Source organism: Dasypus novemcinctus, chromosome 8 (genome assembly GCF_030445035.2).
Source record: "Dasypus novemcinctus isolate mDasNov1 chromosome 8, mDasNov1.1.hap2, whole genome shotgun sequence".
Taxonomy (NCBI): Eukaryota; Metazoa; Chordata; class Mammalia; order Cingulata; family Dasypodidae; genus Dasypus; species Dasypus novemcinctus.
In genome coordinates this window covers 48,238,911-48,259,192 of record NC_080680.1, presented here as the reverse complement: position 1 = coordinate 48,259,192, position 20,282 = coordinate 48,238,911, and the positions used below count along the sequence as shown (strand labels likewise).

Sequence of the window (20,282 nt, the reverse complement as noted above, 5' to 3'; positions counted from 1 at the left end):
ATCAAAAATCTCCCAACAAAGTCCAGTACCAGATGGCTTCACAGGTGAATTCTACCAAGCATTTCAAGAAGAATTAACACTAATCCTGTTTAAACTCTTCCAAAACACTGAAGACAGAAAATTACCCAACACATTTTACGAAGAAGCCAGCATCACCTGAATACCAAAGCTAGATAAAAGATATTTCAAGAAAAGAAATTCACAAACCAATCTAATGAACAAAGATGTAAAAATTCTCAACAAAATACTTGCAGATAGAATCCAACAGCATATCAAAAAAATTATACACCACGACTAAGAGTGATGTACTCTTGATATGCAATGGCGGTGGAACATAAGAAAATTAATCAATGTAGTACACCACATTAACAAATTGGAAGGAAAAAAATCACATGATCATCTTGATCAATATAAAAAAGGCATTTGATAAAATCCTTCACCCATTCCCGATAAAAACACTTCGAAAGATAGGAATAGAAGGAAAATTCCTCAATATGATAAAGGGCATATATAAAAAACACAGAGCCAACATCATACTCAATGGGAAAAGGTTGAAAAATGTCCCTCTAAGATCGGGAACAAGAAAACGATGCTTACTGTCATCACTGTTATTCAACATTTGCAATTAGACAAGGGAAAAAAAAGGAGGAAAATAGTAAGTACAACTCTATTAATGGATGACATGCTCTTATATTTAGAAAATTCTGAAATGTCTACAACAAAGCTACTAGAGCTAATAAACAAGTTCAGCAAAGTGGCAGGATACAAGATCAACACACCAAAATCAATAATGTTTTTGTATAGTATAGTAGCATTGAACAACCTGAGGAGGAAATCGGGGGAAAATTCCATTTTTAACAACAACACAAAGGCTCAAATACCTAGGAATCAATTTAACCAAAGAAGAACAGGATCTATATGCAGAAAACTACAAAACAATGCTAAAAAAAAATATAAAATATAAACCAAAGAAGACCTACACAAATGGAAAGACAGTCCATGTTCATGGATGGGATGACTAAATATCCTGAGGATGTCAATCTGACCCAAACTGATTTATAGATTTAAATATGATACCAATCAAAATTCCAACAGCCTCACTTAAAGAAATAGAAAAGGCAATTACCCAATTCAGGTGGAAAGCGCATCTGAATAGCCAAAAGCATTCTAAAAAGAAGAGTGATGTGGGAGGATTTTCACTGCCTAACCTTGAAACATATTATAAGCTACAGTGGTCAAAACAGCATGGTACTGACATAAAGATAGACACATTGATCAGTGGAGCAGAATTGAGGAGTCCAGAAGTGAATCCTCACCAGTATGGCCAACTGGTTATCAATAAACCTATCAAGTCCATGTTAAGGTGACAAAACCGTCTCTTCAACAGATGGCGCTGGAAGAATAGTAAACCCTGTCAACTGAGGTTTACTGGGGTTAAATAATTTGGCCAAGGTCATGGAAACAACAAACGCCAATTCTGAAAACAAATACTATTGGTCAGCTGCTAATAATAAATGTTAAGGAGATTCCACTTCCAGTTGGCTGGTTTTATTATAGAAACTTAAAAATAGTCTAAATGCTTACTGTGATAGTAGTTTAAAAAACCTCTGTATTTCTCATCAGATACTTAAAAATATCACTGATAAAAGAGTACTCAAAGGAGTAACCTCAATACTTCCATTTTCAGTTTCCTTGGCCATGTTAATATAAAAGCACCGCCAAATTTGCCTTTCAGAAAGATGGCAAGCTTTTCTACTTTTGCCTGAAAATATACTACATCTTGAAGTTCTCTATAGCTACTCTAATTCATCATTATAGCACCCTATGTACGAAAGGAAGCAAATGAGGACTTGCTAAAGAAGGACATAGGGAAACTTTTGATTAGCATCATAAAAGATGGAAATTTAAAATTCATGACCCATTTCTATCTAATTTCTATGGGAGCCAAATATCTTTAAAATCCCCTTACAAAAAAGTTTTTATTTTTGTAATACCCAAATAAATTGCAATTTTCACTAATAAGTGATCTGTCCTTTGGACTGAATCATTTAAATATACATATTACCTATAAGGACAAATATACACGTGAACTCTGCCCTGGATGGCACTTTGTAAAATCCTATTGTTGGTATGAATAATTTGGTTTTATTTGATGGACTACATTAGAACTATGGAAAAAGGAATGACTGGTTTATATATAGGTATTACTTCTAATTATAAATGAATAAATTTACCATTTGACTGGTTCTAGAATTAATATGGCTAATTTTACAGTCACTTTCTCATTATCTCTTTACTTCTATTTTCCTATAATATATGCACAGTGAGCTTAATTTTTCAATGAAGGAATATTTGATTATAAAAATTGGAAACCAAAACTATACCTTGTTAGTTTCAAACAATGTATCCCCAGGTTTTTTTACTACTATGTTTTAATATTTCATTTTATTAGAATGCTCTCTTCTTGGGAAGAGGATGTGACTCAACTGACTGAGTGTCCGCCTACCATATAGGAGGTCCAGGGTTCAATAACCAGGGCCTCCTGGCCCATGTGGTGAGCTGGCTGCTGTGCACAAGGAGTGCCGTCCCATGCAGGGATGCCCCCCACGCAAGGAGTGTGCCCTGCAAGAAGAGCCGCCCAGCATGAAAAGTGCAGCCCGCACACAGAGCGGGCTGCACACACACAGAGCAGACACAGCAAGATGGTGAAACAAAAAGAGACACAGATTCCCGGTGCTGCCTGACAAGAATGCAAGCAGACACAGACAGTAGACAAGGGGTGGGGAGGGAAGGGGAGAGAAATAAATAAAAACAAATCTTTAAAAAAAAGAATGTTTTCTTCTTTCTAAACTTTCTTACTAAGCTTAGTAGTAAACAATGAAATTTAAATGGAAATACAAACAGAAACTGCACCTGATAGTGTATCACTTCTAAAACTAGGTTGTAAAGACTGCATGCAGCTTCTACCTTTGGGGGAAGGGAGTGGCCATCGTGTTCTTTCTTTCTTCTCTGACCATTTGCCTTTTCAATATTATCATTGAGAAACTGGAAATCCACAAATCAAAAAAGGAACCTCAACTTACACCCCATATATAAAATAACACAAAATGGATCATAGATTTTAATGTAAACTGTAAAACTATAAAGCTGTTAGGAAAAAAGAAATAGAAAAATCTTTGGCATTTAGGGTTCAGTAAAGATTTCTCAGATTTGACACCAAAAGCATAATCCATAAAAGAATATATTGATAAAATGACCCTGTTAAGAAGATGAAAAGACAAGCTCTAGAGTTACAAACTGGGAGAAAATAATTACAAACTACGTATATGATAAACAATAAAAAACCCAATTATAAAATGGGCAAAAGACCTGAAGAGATATAACCAAAGAGGCTATATAGATGGCAAATAAGTACATGAATGATATTTAACATCATTAGCCACTAGGAAAATGCAAATTAAAACCATGAGTTATCACTACACACCTATTAGAACGGAATAGCTACGAAAAAAAATAATGAAAACACTCAATTATGGCAAAGATGTAAAGAAACGAGATCACTGTCAACACTGCTGGTAGGACTGTAAATGTTACAGCCACTAAAACAGTTTAGCAGTTTCTTAAACTAAACATGCAACTAAGACATGACCATGCAATTGCACTCCTGGGCAGTTATGTCAGGGAAATGAAGACTTACGTTCACACAAAAACCTGTACATGAATGTATATAGCAGTTTTATTCATAACAGCCCTAACTGGAAACAAACCAGATGTCCTTCAACAGGTGAGTGGTCAGGAAGTGGACTTGGTGCAATGGATAGGGTGTCCGCCTACCAGAAGGGAGGTCCGTGGTTCAAACCCCAGGCCTCCTTGACCCGTGTGGAGCTGGCCCATGTGCAGTGCCGTGCCACACAGGGGTGTCCCCCATGTAGAAGAGCCCCGCGCGCAAGGAGTGTGCCCCGTAAGGAGAGTCACCCAGCGCGAAAGAAAGTGCAGCCTGCCAGGAATGGCGCCACACACACGGAGAGCTGACACAACAAGACAACGCAACAAAAAGAAACACAGAATCCTGGTGCCGCTGATAAAGATAGAAGTGGTCTCAGAAGAACACACAGCAAATGGACACTGAGAGCAGACAACTGCGGAGGAGTGGGGGGGAAGGGGAGAGAAATTTAAAAATAAATAAATAAATAAATCTTTAAAAAACAAAAAAACCAGGTGAGTGGTTAAACACATGTGCATCAATATCTTAGATTACTACTCAGAATAGTAAAGAAACAAACTATTGCAACAATCCCTAGAGAATTACGCAGGGTGAAAAAGCCAATTCCAGATGTTACATACTACATGATTCCATTTATTAAAAATCTTGAAATGACAAAATTATAGGATGGGGGCAGGAGAAAAGTGGATGTGCCTATAAAAGGGCAACTTGAGGGATCCTTGGAGTGATAGGAATGTTCAGTATTTTGACTATATCAATGTCAATATACTAGTCAGTGATATTGTTTTATAATTTTGTAAGGTGACACCATTGGGGGAACTCAGTAAAGGGTACAGGCGGTCTCTCAGTATTATGTGACAGTTACGTGTAAATCTGTAATTATCTCAAAATAAAAAGCTTTAAAAAAGAACTCTAGAGAATTTATTTTCACTGTAATAACGTTAACAAGTATATATACAAAACAAATGGACACATGTAAAAATGAAAACTGCCAACTGATTTATCCTATAATTGATAGAATTGACTACTTCAACGTAAAAGTTACACTAAAGAGAGACAGGATTTGATGTATCCTAGACAAAGTTTCTGTATTTTACTGGGTGATGAAGACAGTCCTAAAGAACAAGGCTGTGTCAAGACTTACTACTTCGTCCGCAAATCCACCAGCCAGGACAAGAGAGTAAGCCCCATCATTACTTCGACCATGAATTCCACCAACATGGGGCCTATGGACACCTGCTTCGCTCACCTACAAAATAAGTAAAAAGAGTCTCAAAATACTTCTGAATAGTTATTAAGTTACATTTACAAAGTGCTTTCACATATATTATTGGAGTCTAAAAACTCTTCAACAAAGAAATGAGTCTCACCCAGAGAGTCTCACTATGTTTTGCTCTCTCACTTCATTTCTCTTAATATATTCCTTAGGTGCTCGCTGATGATGACTAAAACTTTTTGGACCTAAATTCTGAGTTTCAAAATAACTATTAAATAGTCCTCATTTTAAGCCTATTGGTACTTCCAGCTCAACACAGCTGAAACAGAACTTAATATCACTACTCCAAATCTCTTTCTCCTTCTTAGTTCTCATCTTTTGAGTATGGCACTGTTCTTTACCCAACTGGTTAAGTCAGAAATGCAGGGGTCATTTTACATTCATTCTTCATCCATATTTCAAATCCATTTTGTCACTAGTACTGCTGATTCTACCTCTTAAAGATCTCAATTCCATCTTTTTCTACCTCTACTGCTACAATCTTAGTTTAAGTAATGGATACTTAAAATAGACCTTTCATCACTGCCTCCAGTTTTGTTACTTCAAACCCATTCTAATTCATAACAAACAGAATGATCCTTTTTAAAAAAATAATCATAATGAATTGTTTTTATTTCAGTATGTATCTACATTTTAGCATTTAGTGGTTCTGAGCAGAAAAATGGAAAAAGAGGAATTTGTTAGGAAGTCAAGCCCACCAATTTCATGGATCTGCCATGCACACCAAGTTCTTCCTTAATCCCTGCTGAGGACTGTGGAAGGCAGCAGCAACAAAACCAGAGAATGCACTGAATTCAAGTTCTTTTTGTCCTAGTTGTCAGATTCCAAAGTAGATCTAATGAACTGCAAGGATGACCAAATGAAAGCCCTATTTGTTTGAAATTTCTTCAATTTTTAAAAGTAAAAGCAATTTTAAGAAAATAAAACAATTCACTTGGAGGGAGTGTGTGCCTTACAAGTATCTTCATGTGGCCTTTCTCCAAGTTTAACCACCAAAATCTTTGAGAGTTGGCAGATCTCAGTAACCCTGGTGACTTTCCTTTTCACCATATCAAAACCTGACCTAAAAAAAATTGATCAGCTGAGGAGGAAAGCAGAGGGTGGTGAGAGCTGAGGAGCCACTTTTCATTTCCCAGACTGGTGGAGAGTAAAGAAATGTGGTTCCCAAACTAAACAATGGAGTCCAAAGACTCTTTCTAACCCTGCCTGATGGCTTCTGGCCAAAGCAAGGATGTGTCATGGAAAGTGCTGGGTAATGACGGTGCACGAAGGGACTTCAGAAGGAAGGAAAAAGCAGCATCCCTCAATACAGGTGAAGGGGTGTAAAATATCGGGAAAGCCCTGAAAGAACTCCTCACCAAAAATTGGTTTCACAAGGGAACAGAGTGGATTACAAATCTATTCTTCAGCCAAGGGTGGAAATGGACAGAGGGGAAAGACTGATGGCTTGGAAGGGGGGATGAAGCACCCCTCCACACACCAAGCAGTCCCACAGACTGCAACCTGAAACATTCATATCTAATCTAATAAACCACTCCAATCTAGAGGCTTGTGGCAGGGAGGGTAGGAGTAAGGCAGGGGGAAAGGGAGGGCAGAGATGGCAGAGACACCAGGCTAAGTAATCAGCAGCAAGGTGACTGATGTGCCACACCACTTATGATGGGAACTAATTTAAACATACTTTCTTGATCCCAGAAGTTCAACTACATGGACAGTGATTATATTTGATAGTATAATTTGTTATAGCACAACTTATATATTTCAAATGGACAATCAGTATCATTTAAAGTATCTTAAGATGCAAAGACTTTGAATAGGCGCTTCCTTTCCAGTACTTTGAGGTCTACAAGACATATCTAAAAAATTTTCTACTGTGGAAAAAGAAGACTACTTAAATTGAATGGGGGTGGGAGGAGGGTCTCTGGTTTTTCATTTGGATTAATTGTTGTAACACGGTCCTTCAGATGTCTGTTGGAATTTCATATTTTTAAAAGACATCATAAGGTGCCAATGCTCTTGCAGGACAACTTTGATGTTATATGAATTCTGCTATTTTGTTGGCACTGATAAGGCTCTTGGGTCCACCACTCTATTAGTACTATTAACTCCATTCATATTAATTTTTGTTAGAAATCATTTTTTTCCCCGAAGTGTACAATTAATGGTATTTGGTATAATCATATAGTTGGGCATTTAGTACTTCAATCATTACTAGAGCATTTCCATTATTTCAATAATACTAATAAAAAACAAACAGGAAAATTCTTCACCGCTCAATCTGTTTCCCCTGCTGTACATAGCTGAGATTTCTGGCTATTCTTGCATGTCTGTTTGTTTAGTAGTTTTATTGAAATATATTCACATACCATACAATTTATCCCAAGTGTATAATCAATGGCTTTTAGTATAATTACAATGTTGTGCATTAGTCATCACAAAAAATTTTAAAAAGAAAAACTCTACAGCCCTTAGCGTATCTTCCCTAGCACTATATAACCAAGAATCAAATTTCACTTTTGCTGTCATATGCTTTACAATTTCATATCTTCTAACAGCTGCAAAACATTCCATCACGTGAATTAACCAGTTGGTTTATCAAGTCATCTGTTGATGGACACCTGTGTTGTTTCTGACTTTTTAAAAAAGATATTATTTTTATTTATTTCTCTCCCTTCCCTCCCCCCCCCCCCCCCCCCGTTGTCTGTTCTGTGTCCGTTTGCTGAGTGTTCTTTTTTGTCTGCTTCTATTGTTGTCAGCGGCATGGGAATCTGCGTCTCTTTGAGTTGCGTCATCTTGCTGCATCAGTTCTCCGTGTGTGTGGCACCACTCCTGGGCATGCTGCACTTTCTTTCACGCTGTGCGGCTCTCCTTATGGAGCACACTCCTTGCACGTGGGGTTCCCCTATGCGGGGAACACCCCTGCGTGGTATGGCACTCCTTGCGTGCATCAGCACTGTGCATGGCCAGCTCCACACAGGTCAAGGAGGCCTGGGGTTTGAACCACGGACCTGCTGGGAGATTTTTAATGACAGATTCAGTCTCTTCAAATGTGACTGGATTGTTAAGTTCTTGTATTTCTTGTAGCATCAGTGTATGGTGTTTGGGCATTTCCAGGAATTAGTCCATTTTATTTCTGTGGGGTCAGTCGTAACTTCCCCCCTTTCATTTCTGATTGTCTTTATTTGCATCTTCTTTTTTTTGTTGTTAGTATAGGTAGGGGCTTGTCAATTTTATTGATCTTCTCAAAGAACCAGCTTTTGGTTTTACTTTCTCTACTGTCTTTTGGTTCTCTATTTATTTATTTTTTCCCTTCTTTTTGCTTGGGGCTTGGTTTGCTATTGTTTTTCTAGTTTCACTAGTCATGAGTTAAATTATTGAGTTTAGCTCTTTCTTCTTTTTTAATATAGGCATTTACGGTTATAAATTTTGCTCTCAAGAACTGCCTTCACTGTATCCCAAAAGACTGATAAGTTGCCTTCTCGTTTTCATTTGTCTCAATATAGACATTGAATTCACTCGCAATTACTTCTTTGATCTTGTGATTATTTAGGAGTGTGATGTTTTATCCTTCACATAATTGCCAATTTACCTTTGTCAATTATTGATTTCCAGTTTCATTCCATTATGAGCCTAGAAGGTGCTTTGTATAATTTCAATTTTTTAATAATATATTTACTGACAGCTGCATTGTGCCCTAACATTTGGTCTACCCTGGATAAAGGTTCATGGGCACTTGAGAAAAACGTATAACCTGCTGAGTTTGCATGCAATGCTCCGTATATGTCTGCTAGGTCTAACTCGTTTATCATATTGTTTCCTTGTTATCTTCTGTCTAGTTTTCTATCTAATGACTTGAGTGGTGTGATGAAGTCTCTAACAATTACTCTAGAGAAGTCTATTTCTTCCTTCAGTTTGTCAGTTTGTCTCATGTACTTTGGGGCACCCTAGTTAGGTGCATAGACATTTAAGACTGTTACATCTTCCTGGTGGATTGTCCCTTTTATTAATAATAATGGCCTTCTACATCTCTTATGTCTTTTTTTGCATTTAAAGTTTGTTTTCTATGATATTAGTATAGCTTCCCCTGCTCTTTTTTGATTACTATTCGTGTGGAGTATCTTTTTCCAACCTTCCACTTTCAATTGGTTTGCATCCTGGTTCTAAGGTGAGTCTCTTGTTAAGTAACATATGGATGGCTCATGTTTTTTTAATCCATTCTGTCATCCTATATCTTTTGATTGGAGAGTTTTATCCATTCACATTCAATGATATTACTGTAAATGCATTATTTACTTCCAGCATTTTATTCTTTGGTTTTCATATATCATACCATATTTTTGTCCATCTTTTTACTTTTTTGTTTACCCTTTCTGCTTTCCTTCTATGTTCTCCCCCAAGCCTCTCTCTCCTGTATTTTTCTTTCAGACTCTAAGGCTTCCTATATTTCCTGCAAAGAGGGATTCTTTTTTATGACCTTAGTTTCTGTCCGTGGATATTTTGTACTCACCTCCACATTTGAAGTACAACTTTGCAGGATAAGGAATTCTGGGCTAACGGTTTTTGTCTTTCAGTCTTCTAATTGTATTGTACCACTGTCTTCTTGTTTCCATGGTTTCTGATGCGAAATCTGGGCTAAGTCTTAGTGGGCACCTCTTGAGTGTAATGGCTTGCTTCTCCCTTGCTGCTCTCAGAATTTTCTCTTTATCTTTGACATTTGACATTCTGAATAGTATGAATCTTGGAGTATGTCTATTTGGATTTATTCCGATTGGGGTACAGTGTGCTTCTTGGACATGTAAGTTCATTTCTTTTTTAAGAATTGGGAAATTTTCTGCTATTATTTCCTCAAATACTTCTGCCAATCTTTTCCCTTCTTTTCTCCTTCTGGAACGCCCATGAAAAGTATGTTTCGTATTGATATTCAACTCCCTGGACCACTGCTCAATTTTTTTCAATCTTTTCTCCAAGTTCAGCTATTCTATCTTTGTTACCACTTATTCTTTCTTCTATCATTTTGAGTTTGATGTTGTATGTCTCTAACGTGTGTTTGAGATCACCTATTGTGTCTTTCATTCCCATGAGTTCTGTTACCTTTCTATTCAGGATTTCAGATTCTTCTTTGTATTCATTCAATGTGTTCTTTATTTTTTTTATTTCTCTCCACTTCCCCCCCCCCCAACCCCCCCATTGTCTGCTCTCTGTGTCCATTTGCTGCATGTGTGTTCTTCTTTGTCTGCTTCTGTTGTCAGCGGCACAGGAATCTGTGTTTCTTTTTGTTGCGTCATCTTCTTGTGTCAGCTCTCTGGGTCTGCGGCGCCATTCCTGGGCAGGCTGAACTTTCTTCCACACTGGGTGGCTCTCCTTTATGAGGTGCACTCCTTGTGTGTGGGGCTCCCCTACGTGGGGACACCCCTGCATGGCACAGCACTCCTTGCGTGCATCAGCACTGCACATGGGCCAGCTGCACATGGGTCAAGGAGGCCCAGGGTTTGAACTGTGGCCCTCCCATGTGGTAGACGGACACCCTAACCACTGGGCCAAGTCTGCTTCCCTCAATGTGTGTGTGTTGTTTTTTTTTTAAAGTCCTATCTCATGAGGTCACATTCTTTAAGATTTATTTATTTATTTAACCCCCCCCCCCACCTCCCCCGGTTGTCTGTTCTCTGTGTCTATTTGCTGCGTCTTGTTTCTTTGTCCGCTTCTGTTGTCGTCAGCGGCACGGGAAGTGTGGGCGGCACCATTCCTGGGCAGACTGCACTTTCTTTCGCACTGGGCAGCTCTCCTTACAGGTGCACTCCTTGCGCGTGGGGCTCCCCTACGCGGGGGACACCCCTGCATGGCGCGGCACTCCTTGCGCGCATCAGCACTGCGCATGGGTCAGCTCCACACGGGTCAAGGAGGCCCAGGGTTTGAACCGCGGACCTCCCATGTGGTAGACGGATGCCCTAATCACTGGGCCAAGTCCATTTCCCTCAATGTGTTCTTGATGTCATTTATCTCTTTAGCCATACTGTCCTTCAACTCATTAATTTGATTTTGGAAATTTGTGTTTATCTCATTAAATAGTTGTCTCAAATCCTGCATGTGTTTTGGGGCTTTCATATGTTCCTTTTCTTGGGCCATATGTTATATTTTCTTAGTATGGCTCATAAGGTTTTGCTGATGTCTAGGCATCTGATTAGGATGGCAGTTTACTCAGATGCTCAATTTCTTTCTCTTTCATTGAGATTTAGTGGCAGGAGGCTCTGGGTTAGTGCTGCTCTTTGATTCTTGGTTCAATCTAGGTCATTAGGATTGTCCTTGTTAGTTGCTCAAATCTGGGCTCTGGACACAGTAATGGGTTGCAGACCTGCTTCTTAGGCACTTGGGGAGGGAGGCTATAAAGACTGGAAAAAGCCTCTCATTTACTTTTAATCTCTGCATGTGCACTTCCTTGGTCTGCCAGAGGATGGCACTCTGACAGCCCTTTCACTTTTATTGCCTGGTGGGAGTGTGTTTGCTCCAAAACAGACCATATCAATGTGACAAAGGTTCCTGCCTGGAGGTTAAGAGCCCTATAATTCAAACTTTCTCAAAGACAGTTCTCCAGTCTTCTCTGGTAGCCCTTTCCCTTTCCCTGGGTAAGAAATAATTCCACTCCCCTCTGCATCAACAACAATCAGTCCTTGTTAGTAGAGAGATTAGGAGGGTCTGATCTCTTTGGTCCCGAATCTTTTAGTCATTTGCCGGCTCCCATGGCAAACAGTGGTATGGCCCCATCTGGCCTGGAAGGGTTCATGGGACACAGCAGGTCAAATCTGTGGGTCAAAAGCTGAGTAAGCCTTAGGCTGTGTCCCTGTTTCCCCTTTCATAGGGAGGTGTGCCCTGAACAATCAGTACCAGGTAGAAGAGAGGGTTGGGTCTCTCCATTCTGTGCTGGCTCTGAGGGCAAAACAACAGAGCAGTCCCATCAGCCTGGGTCAGAAGCTGAGTCAGCCTAAAGCTGTGTTCATCTCTCTCCCCTCTTCTGGAGTGGTGGATCCCTGGAGCCCACTTTGTAGCTGGCTCAGAGGCCTGAGAATTCTAAAGTGTCTTTAGTGTGGGGAAGGGTACCATCAGTAGCAGGGTGCCTATATAAATTAGCAGATCAAATGAACAAGAAACGTCCAATAGTGGCAGAAATGTTAGTGTAGCTGTGATTTGTTTGGTCACTGAACAAATTTCCTCTTGGATAGCTTTCTATGATTTTTCTCTGGGTGCACTGTCATCTTTTGCAGTCTTGTTACACTCAATATCAAACTGCAATTTTTCAAGGTCTTTACCACTTTCAATGTTTGAGATGACCAGCATCAGTTTCTGAATGGAACACTTATATGGTCAAAATACTTCTACTAACTATAGCCCATATCTTATAGTTGGAGTATTTTTCCCCCAACCCACCCAATCATTAACACCCTATATTAGTATTATATATTTATCATTTATGAGAGAATGTTCTCATATTTGTCCCGTTAACCACAGTCCATCTCCATCATTAGATTCCCTGTTAGCCAGTCCCATGCTCTGTACAATCGATTCAAAGTATAAACTCAGTGGCTCTCATTTGATCACAGAGTTGTGCTGTCATCACCTCAATTTTAGAATTTTTTGATTGCCTGGGTTATGAGATCTTCATAAGTGATTTTTCTAATTCTGATATTGCTTCCTACAGTAGGCCAGAGTTATCTTCAAACTAGCCACAAGAATAATCCTCAAAACCCCCTCATTTCATCTAGAATAAAAGACTTAGCCTATATACTTCACAGTGTTCTATATGATCTGGCCTTTCACAGCTATCCATTCATCCATCCCTCCATCCATCCCTCCATCCATCCCTCCATCCATCTCCCATTTATTTATTTATTTATGTATTTATTTAACCCCACCCCCCTGCAGTTGTCTGCTCTGTGTCTATTCCCTGTGTGTTCTTCTGTGACCGCTTCTATCCTTATCAGTGGCACCAGGAATCTGTTTTTCTTTGTTGCGTCATCTTCTTGTGTCAGCTCTCCGTGTGTGCGGCACCATTCTTGGGCAGGATACACTTTCTTTCGCGCTGGGCGGCTCTCCTCATGGGGCGCACTCCTTGCGCGTGGGGCTCCCCTACGTGGGGGACACCCTTGCATGGCAGGGCACTCCTTGTGCACATCAGCACTGTGCATGGGCCAGTTCCACATGGGTCAAGGAGGCCCAGGGTTTGAACCACAGACTTCCCGTGTGGTAGGCGGATGCCCTATCCATTGGGCCAAGTCTGCTTCCCTGTGTGTTCTTCTGTGTCCACGTGTATTCTTGTCAGTGGCACCTGGAGTCTGTGTCTTGTTTTGTTGTGTTGCCTTGCTGCTTCAGCTCTACGTGTGTGCAGTGCCATTCCTAGGCAGGCTGCACTTTTCTCATGGATGTGCATGGGGCTTCCCTACACGGGGGACACTCCTTTGTGGCACGGCCCTCCTTCCGTGCATCAGTACTGCACATGGGCCAGCTCACCACATGGGTCAGGAGGCCCTGGGTTTGAACCTTGGACCTCCCATGTGGCAGGCGGATGCCCTATCCATTGGGCCAAATCTGCTTCCCTCTCCCATAGTCTTTTGACTCCATCTCTTCCTTGCTCATTCTACTTTAGTCACACTGGATTTTCTGATGCTCCTTAAGCACACAAAGCATCCTTCCAACTCAACCCAGCATTTTTTTTATTTACTAGTAGTTCCTTTTCCTTAAACTTTCTTTTTCTAGCTAACTGCACTGCTTGATCCTTTACTTCATTTAGGTCTCTGCTAAAAATCCACCTCATCAGTTTCAGGCCTTCTCTGTCCACCATATATGATAAGCCACTAGCCCTGGCTTACTCTTTACTTTTCTATATAATAGTCACCACCATCTTCTTGGTTGATTGCTTGAATTCTCTTTTTAGAACTGAAGCTTCATGAGACTCAAAGTTTCATGAGAGCAGGGACTTTTTCTTCACTGCTGGAAAGTCCTATATCTAAGTCAGTGCTACATAGTAGAAGCTAAATAAATAGCTCTTACCAGAAACATTATCAGTTTTGAAACATTAAGGATTAAGAAGATATCCTCAAAGTTTACACTGACAAAGTATCAAGAAACAGATTGATACTGGTTTTCAACAGCAACAACAGAAACAAAAGGACAAGGAAGAAATGCCTTCAAATTCTGGTAGAAAATTATTTCCCAAGGAGAAGTCCACATTCAAGTAAACTAAGTATGACAGGAACATATTGCAACTCCAGGTATGCAAAGATTTGAAGTTACTTTCCACGTACTCTTTCTCAAGAAGCTGTGGAGAAGAAAGAGAATTATGTGGGACCCTTGGAAAAAGGGGATTTCCAGGAAGGGATGAAAGCAAAGGGAAGGAGGATATAGGCAGTCCTAAAGATTTAGTTCAATTTAGAGCAGGAGGCTGTTCTCAAAGGAAAAAAAAGTGATAGATTAACTGCTGACTATATTGAAAGGGCTTTCAGAGTTTGGGAATGAAGTAGTAACAGTATTCAAAAAACTAAGCAAACAAAAAAGCAATAAAAAATACCAGAAGTGTAAATATTTGCAGAAAGAAAGGGTGATGATAGCACATTATTGTGAGTGTAATTAACAGCACTGATTTATGGGTGTGATTTATGGGTGTGATTGTGATTGAAAGGTAAAGTTTAAGGTTGTATATACCACTAGAAGGAAAGCTAGAAAATAAACTTGAAGCTGTATAACATACTGAAACCTGTTGTGGATGGCGGCTGTGATTAAGAGTTCAACTGTAAGAATGTTCTTTCATGAAAATAACAAATATATGTCACTATTAAAAGATATTAATATTAGGGCGGTATATGGGAAAAATACAACTAATAGAAATTACTGACTATTGTTAACAGTAATATTAGGAAACGGACTTGGCCCAGTGGTTAGGGCGTCTGTCTACTACATGGGAGGTCCGCGATTCAAACCCCGGGCCTCCTTGACCCGTGTGCAGCTGGCCCATGCGCAGTGCTGATGCGCGCAAGGAGTGCCCTGCCACGTAGGGGTGTCCCCCGCGACACGTGCAAGGAGTGCCACCCAGCGTGAAAGAAAGTGCAGCCTGCCCAAGAATGGCACTGCACACATGGAGAGCTGACACAACAAGATGATGCAACAACAATAACAAGAAAAAAGAAACACAGATTCCTGTGCCACTGACAACAACAGAAACGGACAAAAAAAGAACACACAGCAAATGGACACAGAGAGCAGATAAGTGGGGCGAGGGAGAGAGGAAGGGGGGAGAAATAAATAAATCTTAAAAAAAAAATTAATTGTTGTAATGAAAACACAACACTTGTGATTGTACTGAGAGCCACTTACTGTACATTTTGGATAGACTGTATGGTGTGTGAGTAAAACTGCTTAAAAACTATACTAAGTGTCTTAGCTAGAAAATAGATTCATAGTCATAATATAAACCTTAAATATTGATTCAGTCAAAATTATAAAGCAATTATTGCAAGGATTATATGGAATGTGAGTATTAATCTACATGTTCAGGGAAGCAGACCTGGCTCAACTGATAGAGCGTCTGCCTACTATATGGTAGGTCCAGGGTTCAAACCCAGGGTCTCCTGACCCATGTGGTGAGCTGGCCCATGCACAGTGCTGATGTGTGCAAGGACACCATGCCATGCAGGGGTGTCCCCCGCATAGGGGAGCCCCACATGCAAGGAGTGCACCCTGTAAGGTGAGTCGCCGCAAGCAAAAAAAGCAGTCTGCCCAGGAGTGGCGCCACACACAAGGAAAGCTAAGGCAGCAAAAAGAGCACAGAGTCCCAGTGCCGCTGACAAGAATGCAAGAGGACACAGAAGAACACACAGCAAATGGACACAGAGAGCAGACAATGCGGGTGGGGAAGGGGCAAGACATAATAAAAATAAATTAATCTTTTAAAAAAACCCAAAAAACTACATGTTCATCTACCATTGGTTAATAAAACTGAAAAATGAGGGGAGGGAAGCAGATGTAGCTCAAGTGTTGAGCACCTGCTTCCCATATATGAGGTGACAGGTTTGGTCCTGCAGTGGTACCTCCTAAAAACAAAGAGAGAAAAAAATCAAAACCAAACCAAACAAGAAAACCATCTCTCATTGGGGAGTATAGAGCTCAGTGGTTAAGCATCTGCTTTTCACGTATGAGGTTCTGGGTTTAATCCCCGGTACCTCCTAAAAAAAAAAAAAAGGAAAAAAAAAAAGCAGTAAAAACCTCTTATTTAGAAATGGGGTAAATTCAAAACAAATAACTAAAACTTTAAAGTGGTCTTTAAAGTGTCTCTCTGAGAAAAAGAAAATTGGGGTAAGAAGAGAGGTTTTTAAAAAAATAAATCCTATACTAGGTATTTAACTTTTAAAGTAATGCAAATGTATTAAGTTATTTTAATTTAAAAATTGTATCAAAGGTCTAAGTATGAGGGTTACTCCTCAATAAAAAAATTAAAGCTTCATTAGTTTAAAATGCAGAATCCTGGGTGTATCTTACAGAAAACTGTTCTACTCAAGAAATTGGGGAAATACTTTTATTCTTAGATTAGCTGGCACTTCCTTCTGCCCAAAATCTTAGCATTTGTTCAGAGATTAAGCCACAAAGAAAACATCCAAAGTGAGGGTTCTTAAGAGTTCAATGACACTAAATGAGAATGTATTGCATCATTTAAAGAAAAAATTTAAAATTTCATGTATTAAAGTCTTGGTAAGAAAAATTCTTTTAAAAACTTAACAATAATGTTAACTATACCAGAATGGTAAAACAAAGTGATGAAAAGGCATAGCTGATGCTTAGTACCATGACTTAGGTCTCTGTCTAGTAACCTGATGGGGAAGAGTCTACCTATCCTAAAATATAGCTTTCATTCTATCAGCTGACTACCAATGCTACTAGCTGTGTTAGTCCATTTATAATCAATAGATATTAATATTGCTACAATTTGAACTATACTCAATTTTCTCCTTTCAACTAAGCCAATTTTAAAACCTACCTGAACTCTAAATCTCCAGGTTGATCCAACAGGAATCCCAGGAATAGGTCCATAATGATTAGAAGGGACAATAGTACATTCTCTGGTACGACCAACACAGGCCATGCCCTACAAGCCACAAAACATGGTGTTTAAGAAACTGGTTAAGTTTAAATTTTAAGAAAGCCATAAAATGTGGCTTGAGTAGAAATCTAACTATTTATATAAGCATGACTGATTAACAAGTAACTATATTGTTAATCTTTTATACCATTATTAATGGCATTGAAACATTATGATTAGAAAGAAAAGGAGAATTTCTTCTTTACCCTGCCCCAGTCTCTCCGGCTTTCAGTACTAGCTGATGGCATCTTTGCTTTCTTTTTACTCATCTTAAGTCTTTCACCAGCCTTCACAACTTCACTGGAATCAGTTTTACAGGAAGGGCAATACCTTTAAAAGAAAAAAAGAACAAAGGAATTGTAATAATATTGCACTAAAGCCAATAACAGAATATGGCCATTCTACTAGGAACAAGTTTTAAAGTGTAATAAAGTGGTTCAGCTGGCATTATAAGTATTGAACTTCTCAAAATATTTACATGGTTAGGCTGGTCATAAAAAAAATTATTGTTCTTTAATAAAACTTGAGAACACAGCAGCAGAATCTAACCTAGTTGGGTGGTAGGCAGGACCATCCACAAAGGATTCCATGAGGATGTCTTATTTAAGTGAAAACCTGAAGGATGATTATCATCCTGAAGTTAAGCAAAGAGGAAAACGTTCCCAAGAAGAAAATGTATCGAGTGGAAAAGTCCCTAAGAATAAAAAACATGACTTATTTAAGGAGTTGAAAGATACTCAATTTGGCTAGAGTGTAGTGGACCACCATAGGAGGTGGGCAGGTAAGGGACAGAGCTGGAGCAATCAACTAAATACCATACAGGACCCAGTAAGGCTAAATAAAACTTCTTCTGAAGCAAAGGTATAACAATCAGATTTGCGTTTTTGACACACAGACTCCATATTGGAGAAGGGATTCAAGGAAGACAAAAATGGACCTAGAGAGCATTTCAAAAGGTCTTGCAACAATAGAATAAACACAGCAATACAAAGTAATGATTGGCTATAATAATTTAAGCACTTTAATACACACCATGTATCTTAAGAAATTAACTTGTGGCAGTTCAAATACGTATTTCACATTTGACTCTTAACATAAAGAAAACCCTAGTAATCATACCAGTATTCCTCTTCTGGGATCTTATCCAAAGGTGGGTTCAGGCAGTAAATATGATAGGCCATATTACACTCATCACATAAAAGTTGCATGCTGGGTTCCTGTTTTCCACCACATACATGGCAGGAGCAAGAATGGCATTTCTTATCTGGGTCTCCACCACACAGATTACATTCAGGGTCATTTTTCCCTGTTAAGAACAAAATCATGGCAAGCCCTGTTTTAAAATCACTTTTATAGCTATGAATCTTATAAAGAAAAACCCATAGAAACAACATACAGCTTTCTTAATGAAAAGAAAGGAACCATAAGGAATAAACAGTGTGGGATTTTAAGAAAATGTGCCCAAGTCTTATCTTAGATTTAAATAGAATTTTAGGGAGGGAGCCAAGGCATACACCAGAAAAAAATCTAATGACCAGAAACTATGAGGATAATTTATACTTTTGTCTAAAAATTTATTTATATTGGTTCAACCCCTAGTACCCAAAAGCACACAGATAACCAGAACTCATTGGTGTACTGTAGAATATTGTACAATTTCAAGGGAAGCACAATGACATCAAACACCATGTTAACTAATACCATTAAGTTGTTTGAATCTATTTTAAAAATTGAATTAATTTGTATACCTTTTGACTTGTAGGTACCATTAAAAATTACTGAGAAATTAGCATGCAATGAATTGAGAAAGTTTCGGAAACTATGGATAAGAACTCAGCAAGATGCTTAATTCCATTCAAAGCACACAAGTTAATGCTTTGGGTCTGTAGCTTCCACTACATTAGGAAAAATAAGCAAGTACTTGTAAGGATATATAGAAACTAGCACACTGTTAGTGAGAATGCAAATCAAACATCTGAAAGGTCATTTGGCAATATTCAGAAAAACTGAAAATCAAGAGAACCTTTTATTATATACAATAGTTCTTCTCCCTACTCTCCTCTGGTCTTTAAGTGGATTTTCTCTAACCACTGGGATTATTGTCCCAATGCTTATTCCTACACAAAGGTGAAGTAAGTTATCCAGTTGGTAGTTAGAGCCACTTGTCTAGGTATTCAATTAAAAAGGTCCTAGTTATGAGGGAGTTGTTCTCATTCTCCCTCTCCAGCCCAACCAGCAGAGATAGTGACCTGACCAAGTACACAAGTTTGGCAGATCTAAACCTTTCATTGGGTGGGTTGTACTAAGAAGGGGATGGCTGCTGGGCGTTACTAAGTCCATTGTGGGTTCTCTAAAAACCTATATGCCCAGCATACTCTTTATCAGTATAGAATGGCATTTCTAATTTGGTTGATTTTTTTTTTTTAAGATTTTATTTATTTCTCACCACCTCTTTGTTGTTTTGCATTTGCTGTGTATGTTTGTTGTGTGCTGGTCTTTTTAGAAGGCACTGGGAATCAAACCTAGAACCTCTGATAAGGGAGGGAGGCACCTAATCGCTTGAGCCACCTCCTCTCCCTGCTTTGTTGTGTCTCTCATTGTATTTTTCTTATGTCTTTTTTTTTTTGAAGATTTTATTTATTTCTCTCCCCTCCCCCCCCCCCCCCGAGTCTATTTGTTGCGTCTCCTTTGTCCACTTCTGTTGTTGTCAGCAACACGGGAATCTGTGTTTCTTTTTGTTGTTGTTGTGTCATCTTGTGTCAGCTCTCTGTGTGTGTGGTGCCATTCTTGGGCAGGCTGCACTTTCTTTGGCGCTGGCGGCTCTCCTTATGGGGCATACTCCTTGCGTGCGGGGCTCCCCTATGCGGGGACACCCCTGCATGGCTCGGCACTCCTTGTGTGCATCAGCACTGCGCATGGGCCAGCTCCACACAGGTCAAGGAGGCCTGGGGTTTGAACCGTGGACCTCCCATGTGGTAGACGGATGCCCTAACCACTGGAACAAGTCCACCGCCTTCTTGTGTCTCTTGAGTCAGCTTGCCACACCTGTCCATCACTGTCTTGCCCATCTTCTTTAGAAGGCACTGGGAACCGAACCTGAGGCCTCCCATGTGGTAGGCGGGAGCTCAATTGCTTGAGCCACCTCTGCTTCACACTTGGTTGAT

At 39.5% G+C, this 20,282-nt stretch overlaps 1 protein-coding gene across 3 annotated transcripts in view; it reads right to left on the bottom strand.

Annotated features, from left to right (window-relative positions):
* UHRF2 (ubiquitin like with PHD and ring finger domains 2) overlaps window positions 1-20,282 on the bottom strand; it is a 130,063-nt gene that overhangs the window by 33,398 nt on the left and 76,383 nt on the right. For 2 of the 3 annotated variants that reach the window (XM_004457378.5, XM_004457379.5), the window contains exons 6-9: window positions 18,238-18,424; window positions 17,325-17,448; window positions 17,017-17,124; window positions 4,869-4,973 (exon numbers count right to left, since the gene is read on the bottom strand). In XM_004457378.5, the coding sequence (XP_004457435.1) occupies window positions 4,869-4,973; window positions 17,017-17,124; window positions 17,325-17,448; window positions 18,238-18,424 (524 nt within the window). The remainder of the gene's footprint in view (window positions 1-4,868; window positions 4,974-17,016; window positions 17,125-17,324; window positions 17,449-18,237; window positions 18,425-20,282) is intronic. The other variant, XM_058301836.2, reaches the window with a different exon arrangement.